Consider the following 9,471-nt stretch of genomic DNA (forward strand, 5'->3'; position numbering starts at 1 on the left):
CGATCGATGAGCCCAAAGTTTTTCATCAGGCTATGAAAAGCAATAATTGGAAGGAAGCTATGCAAAAGGAAATCCGTGCCCTTGAAGAAATGGAACGTGGACCTTGGAAAAATTACCCGAAGGAAAACGAGCCATTGATTCTAAATGGGTATACAAAGTGAAGTACAAACAAAATGGAGATGTCGAACGCTACAAAGCACTCCTCGTTGCCAAGGGTTTCACTCAAATGGAAGGGGCTGGCTATCATGACACATTCGCCCCGGTCGCCAAACTTGTCACGGTTCGAACTATTTTAGCCATCGCGGTAAAAAGGAACTGGTTCATACTCCAACTTGATGTGAATAATGCCTTTTTGCACGGTGATCTAAATGAAGAAGTGTACATGAAGATCCCTCAAGGCTTTGCTAAAGAGGATGAAACACGTGTTTACTGGCTAAAGAAATCACTTTATGGGCTTAAACAAGCCTCTCGAAATTCGTACATAAAATTTACCAATGCTCTTCTTCGTCTCGAATACACACAATCAAAGGCTGATCACTCTCTCTTCATCTATCGAAACGGGAACATATTCGTTGCAGCCCTTATCTATGTTGATGATGTCGTGATGGTTAGAAACGATGGTACCAAAATACAAGACACTAAAGACAAACTTGACCGATGCTTTAGCATCGAAGATCTTGGAAATTTCAAATATTTCCTTGTTATTGAAGTGGCTCGTACCACAGAAGGACTTATATTAAGTCAACGAAAATATGTCCTTGATATTCTTCAAGACAGTGGTTTACAAGGATGTCGGCCAAGCTCTTTCCCATTCGAGCAAAACCTTAAACTTGACAAGAAGGAAGACGAATCGAAAGTTGATGCCGGACAATATCGTCGATTGGTAGGAAGACTTCTTTACCTACAATTTACTCGACCCGATATAGCCTACTCGGTTAACATTCTTAGTCAGTTCGTAGCCGACCCAAGACAATCACATTTAGACGCGCTTCATCGAGTCTTACGCTACCTCAAGGCCACACCCGGACAAGGAGTTCTTCTCCCACATGATGGAGGATTCAATCTCACAGCTTATTGTGATTCCGATTGGCTTGGATGCCCGTACACATGAAGATTTCGAAAGGGTTACTTACTTCTCCTAGGAGGTGCACCCATCTCTTGGAAAACAAAAAAAACAGTCTGTTGTTTCCCGTTCCTCCGCCGAGGAAGAATACCGCTCAATGGCCTCCACGATTAGTGAGATTCTATGGGTTCATTGGCTGTTAAAAGACCTCAATGTGGTCTTAACCAAACCAACCCCTCTCTTTTGTGACAATCAAGCGGCCCGCCATATTGCCAACAACCCGGTTTTTCATGAACGCACCAAACACGTAGAGATGGATTGTTACTTTGTTCGGGAACGAGTCGATAGCCAAGAAATAGTACCGCGAAATATTGATACAAAGATGCAAATCGCAGATCTTTTTACAAAGGGATTAGGAGATCAACAGCTTCGATTTCTCCTCGGCAAGTTGGGCATTCGAAACTTACATACTCCAACTTGAGGGGGAGTATTGAGATGTTATTTTTGGATACTATTTTGTTCCTGATTTATTTCTTTGGACCCACGATCTGCTCCATAATATGCTCCATGATATGCTCCCTAATTTCTTGTTATTTCCTTTTGGCTATACTTTAAACATGTATTTATTTGACCCTCTGTATTGATGAAAAACAAGAAAAAACAATACAAAAAATCCTTTGGTGCTATCTTATTTTTAGACTTGGAAACATAAGCCACAATTTATAATATATAGAAATTTTCATTCAAAATATACCCTTGTGGGTTTTTCTCTCTTTTTTCAAATGAAATGGGACTATAATTAAAACAAAGCTCTTAGCAAGGAGCTAGATGCAAAAGCACAACAATACACACCCCACCAATATATTTACAAAGCCTGCTAAACTCGAATCATTCAAACCATTATAGCGAGACAATCACCTATTTTTCACACAAAAAAAACCAGTCGACTAGATTATTTTCAAAATTCCATAACCCGAGAAGCATTTACGGTTGAAAATCTTATTATCCCAAGCCTTCCAAATACATAAACACGCTAGCACCAACAATTTTTTATACTTCATAACTATTATAGCCTTCTAGTCCAATGGTATGCGAGTGATGGTTAAGACTTGACAGTTTATAGTTTCAAGTTCGAAACCTGACTCAATGGGTTTTTCACACAATGGTGGGTTTTCTCTTTGATAGTGTTCTTGTGCGAGTCGGATAAGGAGCATCAAAATCAGTATGAACGATTAACATTCCGTTTAAAAAAACTCACTCAAGTATTAGAGTTAGTTCCAAACGCTCATAAAAAAGGAAAAAAGAACTATTACTTTCATTATTATATCTAGGAGGGTTCGAAACCTGACTCAAGGGGGGGGGGGGGGCTCCCACATTGATGAGGTGGACCATTGATATTCCGTCTCAGAAATGCTCACTAACGTATTGGAGCTGGTTTCAAACGCTGTTAAAAAAAGAACGGTTACTTTTATAGGGACTAAAACAAGGTTTAATATATGTAAGAGGGTTTCATATCAAACTTACATTATTATCCTTTTATTATTTCTATATAAAAATAAAATAAAAATAAAAATAAAAACCAGAAGCCCTAAATTAATTCCGGCGAGTTACCGATTGCAGTGTAAGCTCAACGGCGGAGCTTCATTTCATTCAATAATGGTTCGTTATCTTCTCTTCATTAACTTTCGTTCTTTGATCAATTCGATTCATATTATAATTAGCTCCAATTGTTATCAAGAAAAAACTAGGGTTTCAATCTGATTAAAGTTCAATTTGTTCAGATTGTTAAATGGGTTTGCGTCAATTGCAATTGGATTGTTAAATTATTATAAAGTTTTGATCTTTTTCAGTTGCATTGTCAGTTTGATTGTCAAATTGGGTCTGAAAAAGCAATTGTTAAAGTGGTGTTGATTGTAAATTAACCGATCGGCTTTCGGTTAATCGGTTCAGTTTATTCCGTTTTTTTTTTTTTTTTTTTTTTCGGTTTGGTTTGGTTAATAGCCGAATCAAATTTGGGCTAATGTTTTTACTTAAATATAAATGAAATGAATGTATAAATACATGAAATACATGAAATGGAGATATAAAAGTTAGAAATGTATAAAAATATGATGTTATTGTTCGGTTTGGTTAATTTCAGTTAACCGAGGGTTAAAAAAATAACCTATAACTGCTGTTCAGTTAGTTCGGTTTCGTCGGTTTTCAGTTCAGTTCGGTTATTACTCACCCCTAGATGTAATATTGATGCATCTCGCCTATCGGACCAACAAATAGGTAATCAGTCAAAGGCTGTCAAAATCGGGCCTTGGTTTTTTACCTGAGTTACCGACTCGATCCATGAACTAGTTAGTTGATTTTTAAATATTTTCTCATTGTTATGTTTACGCGTAACATAGATATCAAATGCATTAGGCACATTGGACTTGCTTGGGGCCTAGGCACAAAAAAAGTGAGGGCCTAAGAAAAAAAAAGCGCATGTCTTTCAAAAGTTGAATAACATAGTTCCATTACCAAAAGAAAATTAAAGTTTAATAGTATCAACAGCAAACATAAATAATTTAGTCACCAACTAACTTCATTCTCTACACATTTTAGGTTAAATCGGATTGCTAGTTAGGCTCTGCAACCTAACCTAACCTAAGCAAAATCAGATTTGTATTTGCCAAATCTAGAGCAAATAATAATCAAAATTTAGTCATTCTAGATTCAAAACTTCACCTTTAAAATTTAGTTTGAAGTTTAAATCATATAACAGGAAACATAAATCATAAAATGGGAATTCAGGATAGCAAATTAAACTAAAAGAAACATGTTACATGAGCATATTTATTTTCTAGCAATCTTGCAACTGTAATCATTAAACAATAACAGAATCAGATAAGCGTTTATCATCTAGAGTTCTCGATGATTATATAGAGAGACTGGATTAAATTAAGTAAATTCGCCTGTTTTTATATAATTTATATGAATCGATTAGTGATTAATTTATAAAAAAATGGAAGTTGCTCTTAGAATTGCGCCTAGGCGCAGTAGGCGAGCGCTTTTAACAAGTAACAACGATGACGTGTAATTGTTTATGTTTGAACTATACTATGTGAACTTTTGTATATAATTTTGAAAAATTACACATAAATATTCCAATCCAATTAATCCCTATTAATCACTAGTCAGTACTCAGTAACCCATCGTCTGACTAGCGCCTAGTGATGTTTACAACACTGGTAATATCAGTAATCTTGTTTTTTCGTGTCTAATACAAGTATTTGCTCGTTTGTTAATAAATTATGTAATTATCATGGAAAACCTTCCGTCTTTTGCAATGCAAGAAGTCGTTAAGTGTTGTAATGTTGAAATCCGCCATTTTGAAGTAGATGGCTGACCGTTATCATCGACTTCACAATAACTGTTCGTTCTGCTTTCTTAGCTACAGGTCTTTTGTGAAACTAAATTCATTTTTTGACTTTGATGCAGGCAATGTATATTCGTGTTAAGCGCAATAAGACAACGTATTTTCTCCATTGTGATGCTACTGAGAAGATTCTAGACATTAAGCAAAAGTTGCATAACCTCATTGATCAACCGATTAATGATCAGCGTCTCATTTTGGTATCAACTGGAGAAGTGTTGGATGATTCAAAGACATTGGCAGATCAAAAGGTTTTGAGTCTTTTTCTTTTTATGCTGAATCTTATTTGTCATGAACAGCGATATTCTCCTATCATAGCCCATAAGTTTAGAAAGCCAGGCGTGTTGTAAAGGTGCTATGATGATATTTGTTATTAATTAAGTAGTCAACTGTCAAGTAATAGAATTAGAGCCATCGCTTGACTACAAAAGAATGGTCAAGAGTTGTTTCATAGTTCATACACAGATAGAGTGTGCAGTCTAGTTGATAAATCTTTACTGATAAACTATGCAGTCAATCTCGGTGGTATCTCGGTGGTATCTCAGTGGTATCTCGGTTATCGGTCCTCATGTGAAATATCAGTAAAAATATCGGTATTGATAATATCTGCGATATTAACAGATTTGACCGATATTCCCGATATCAGTGTTTTAAGTCTTAATTTTCAACTTTTAGTGTTTAATGTTAATGTTTTTAATCTACTTGCTACAATTGTTAATGTTTTGCAAGTTACAAAAGGCTAATTTGTTAATAGTAGAAGAGCATACTGAATTGTTAGTGTTAAACTGCTATATATATAAATTTTGCATGGTATTAAAATTACAGATATCTCAAATATTGGTCCTTGACCGATATCCGATATTTTTCCGCATTAGCTGCTTAGCTGATAAATGCAATAGGTGAATAAGGTGCTGATCTTGCATTAAAACAGTCCCCGATACTATACCCATGCGGATGCATCGGTTTTGACTGCAAAATGTGTTTAGCAATCGGGCAATGCTAAAAGGGTGTTTTAACCATAGTTGTTAATAGCAAATTGCAGACGAAAGCGACAAGCTACCTATACGCTACGTAGCGATGGCGATAAAATAGCGAGTGCTATTTTTTTTAGCGATACACCAGAACAAAGTTTCATAAATACTTTATATGTATATTATATCCAAATACGGTGTTTTTATACGTATTTACAACAATAACCTTAATATCCAGCTATGTACAGGTATATATTATTGCTATTTCTTTCAAAACAGAAAAAAAGAAACAAAATAACCTGAAACCCCGCTATTTACTAGCTAATGAGGGGCCAAACTGAAATGACGATGATCCATCCCTACGCTACGCCATTCGCTAGCGCTCTCTATGAGCGCTGTTAACAACTATGCTTTTAGCCAAAGCTGTTTTCAGTCATTCAAATGCATCTGGTGCTTTTGTAATCTAATGGAAAGCATCTCTTTTTAGTAAGTCGGTTAAGCGGTTTTGTGAGCATTCCAAATCCCTGAATGAATAGGATCCTGTCAAACCTAGAAGCCCTCTAAACTGTTAAATATTTTTTGGGCTTGGCTACTTAGTAACAACTTCTATTTTTAAGGGTGTTGCAACTATTTGGGCCGAGATACTACGACCCAAATACTAAACTTCAGTTCCTCCAAAGGACGTAACTAGTTGCAAGTTGCAACTATTTGATGGTCATAACTTCTTAAAGGAGGTAGTGTCGTGTATATTTATTCTAAGCTGAAATCTGGATTAGTATATATCAATATAATAGTTGTTTGGGCCAGGGCTGGGTAGATATGGGTCTGAATTAGGGGTGGCAAATGTGACCCATGGGTTGAATGGGTTGTATATAATGGGTCCGAGTGGGTCAAACTAAAAAAAGAAAAGGATTGAAACGGGTTGACACATTACTTGGGTTTTTTTTTTTTTTTTCTTTTTTTTTATGGAACGAGAAAAACGGAAGAAACTTTTTAGTTTTTGATTTATATATCGAGTTATGATTTTTTAATTATTTTTTTTGAATTTTTTAATGAGGGGTTTTTGAAATCTCAACCCATTTTGACCCATTTCAAAAATCCCTCATTAAAAAATTCAAAAAAAATTAATTAAAAAATCATAACTCGAAATATAAATCAAAAACTAAAAAAGTAAAAAAACTAAAAAGTTTCTTCCATTTTTCTCGATCCATAAAAAAAAAACTCAAGAAATGTCAACCCGTTTTGACCCGTTTCAATCCTTTTCTTTTTTTAGTTTGACCCATTATATACATTTTAATACAACCCATTAAACCCATAGGTCACATTTGCCACCCCTAGTCTGAATAATTGGGCCTAAGGCATGGGTGGGAGCATGGGTGGATATGGCCTATGGGCGAATGGCCACTTGACCCGCTGCCATCGTAGTAAATGTTGTCTTGATTTAGTTATTTTATTGACTTTTTTCTCTCCATGTTATAGGTTGAAAATGATGCTGTTGTGGCACTCGTCTTGCGAAAAGGTTATTTTTTTTAATTCCTTTTCAGAACTTCTTGTTGCTTTTTTTATTAAGAATCTTATGGATATGTTTGGTTTGTTGGCGGCAATATGATCGGGTCAGGCGGGTTGGGTAACTAGTCAAAATGGGTTCGGGTTGAAATGGTTCACTTTTTAGTGACCCGTCAACACTTTTTGTTTTTCATTTTTTTATAAATGATAATTGCATTTTAGTTACAACAAATTACTTGTATGCATTGAAATTGACTTCGGACAGCTTTCCGTTTGACCCATTTAAGTTGTGTTTTAAGACTTCTACTCTGAAATGAGTGCGTGTTATTTATTTATTTAATTTTTTAACTTTCAGACGACAATGAATTCGAGGATGTGAATATAGTGAAACCTGATGATTTTTATCAGTCCCGTGATGCGGAGACTACGGGCAGTTGGTAAGGTAGAAGAAATGTGCATGTAAAATGACTGTTATTTTAAACTTTTTGTAAACCTCATAATTAATGCTACTCTTTCTGTTTTAACATTCACCACAATTCCTTAGTCTTAGTTGATGGTAATATGTAACAAAAACCTCTTAATTGTGAGAGAAAATGTGAGACAATTTGGCTTTTATTAGGTAATAATTTATGAATCATACATTTTGGATGTGCGTCGGCTGTGAAAAAAAATGTTACATTACTAACAGTGTACCCGTGTAAGAGATATATATTCGAGGGAAAATTTTATAGAATAGTAATCAACTGTCCACTTAACTCACTTAAGTTTCACCTTATGTGCTATATTAGCATATTGGTTGTTATCTTGTGTTTTATTTTTTTTAGCTTCTCGCGTGTTTGTGTTTTGATAAAATGCAAGCCGTTCAAAAAAATTAATTATTTATTAGTCTGTTTAATAGTTAGATATTGGTGGGGTTTTTACTGGGTACGATTTGTTGTTGTTTAATAGTTAGATAATATGGATTTTATGAAAGATGTTTGGACATTAAGTACATCTTAGTTTTCTCAAAGATCTCTTAAATTAGACACTGTGTACTATATATACTATGAGGTGGAAAATATGCATTTCATAAATATCTTAAACACTCTTTGTATACCATGTTTGAAATTTTATATGTAACAATTTTCTTTCATAAAAAATAAATAGTTTCAGGCCGTCTCAATTTTACTCTTGATAATGCAACAGAAGTAAGCCATGTGTAAAAACTAGATATCACAAAACATACAATAAGTGCAAATTGTCTTCTTTGGAATTTTAAAGAAATCCTTTTGTCTGAAGGCGTCATAGTTATTATAGGGATATAAGTATGCTTTCCAATATTATTCTTAGATATTCTCTCTACTTCTATAACATCATTGGGACGACAACCTTTAGTATCAACTGATGATTTGGCAAACCTGGTAATTTAACTCCATTAATAACATCTTTGTAACTTCATTGGGACGCCAACCTTTTCCTTGATATGCTTCACATATAATAATACTCTAATCATCATGATCCAAGTAATTCGCTAAATTATTGAATGGTAAGATGCTATATAGGAACATTAAAGATTCATAGGTTAGGCTAAATGCTCATTAACTTTCGAAATTCCTTTAACATTGGCATTAAGATTCATTAGGTCGACATATAAAACAATTCTTTTTTAACGTACACTTTCCAGAAGGTAGTGTGTTCAAAGAAGACGATGTTGGTGTCTTATTATTGTTATTGTAGTTGTATTTGTTAAAATAATAATAATAATAATAATGAGTTAACATTAGGAGAAAATAAATTTATAGTGACTTAGTATTTTACCATGTAATAATAATCTTAGTATGCATAAAAACTATGAAGAGGAGATTAAAAAAAACCATTCCAATTGTAATGTCTGACAACGGAGTTTGAAAGCTTGTATCGGGACACAAAGAGGACAACGTTGTTTGTTGATAGGCGAGTGATCTATGTCTCTTGTCGTTTTCTTGACCGAACTCACCATATCTAGCATTGCTTGATGCTAGTAAGTTCTTTTACACGTTACATACCTGGTATAAATTGATACTAAAAGTTTAAAAAAAAAACATACTTCATTATTGGTTATTAATAAGGGAACATACAATATACTTTTAAAGTGTCTCGGTTAGAATTTTGGGTCGGTTTAGAATGGTGAGAGGTAGATGTTAAACCAACCAGTTGGTGTGATAGCAATACGCTTCGATCTTCTAGAATCCAAATATAATTTCTCACTCTACGTCTGTGTTTAGCAAACATATATTGTATGTTAGTATCGTAGAACCTTTATAATTTAATACTTGATAAAATTAATAATTTGTCCGGTTTTAACTTGGGACCAGTACAAAATTGGACCCCAATCGATAAATAATAAAATAATAATTTTTTTGAAATCCTAATGTAAATATATTAATCCCAACGAAACTATAAATTATTAATTACTAAAATATTTTAAAATTCTAAGATTGCCTAGTAAAAATGAATCTATAGTAATTTGGTTTTTTGTGAACTTCAAATCTATACTGAATTCATCT

General features: G+C 34.1%; 1 protein-coding gene across 1 annotated transcript; it reads left to right on the forward strand.

Annotated features, from left to right (window-relative positions):
* The first annotated feature begins 2,642 nt into the window (after positions 1-2,642).
* On the forward strand, positions 2,643-7,427 carry LOC143603209 (polyubiquitin 9-like). The gene is made up of 4 exons (XM_077080084.1): positions 2,643-2,722; positions 4,535-4,720; positions 6,920-6,959; positions 7,302-7,427. Exons 1-4 carry the CDS (start codon positions 2,720-2,722, stop codon positions 7,385-7,387), a joined length of 315 nt encoding a protein of 104 aa, XP_076936199.1. The 5' UTR covers positions 2,643-2,719; the 3' UTR covers positions 7,388-7,427.
* The last annotated feature ends 2,044 nt before the right edge of the window (positions 7,428-9,471 follow it).

This window comes from Bidens hawaiensis, unplaced genomic scaffold (genome assembly GCF_021521415.1).
Source record: "Bidens hawaiensis isolate Kalapana, Puna unplaced genomic scaffold, B.hawaiensis_p1.1 tig00061021_1, whole genome shotgun sequence".
In the NCBI taxonomy this organism is placed as follows: domain Eukaryota; kingdom Viridiplantae; phylum Streptophyta; class Magnoliopsida; order Asterales; family Asteraceae; genus Bidens; species Bidens hawaiensis.

Bases quoted from the DNA above. Each gene is read 5' to 3' on its own strand.
- LOC143603209 (XM_077080084.1), top strand. The intron at 4,721-6,919 runs GTTTTGAGTCTT...TCCATGTTATAG, and splicing joins AGACATTGGCAGATCAAAAG to GTTGAAAATGATGCTGTTGT. The intron at 6,960-7,301 runs GTTATTTTTTTT...TTTAACTTTCAG, and splicing joins GGCACTCGTCTTGCGAAAAG to ACGACAATGAATTCGAGGAT.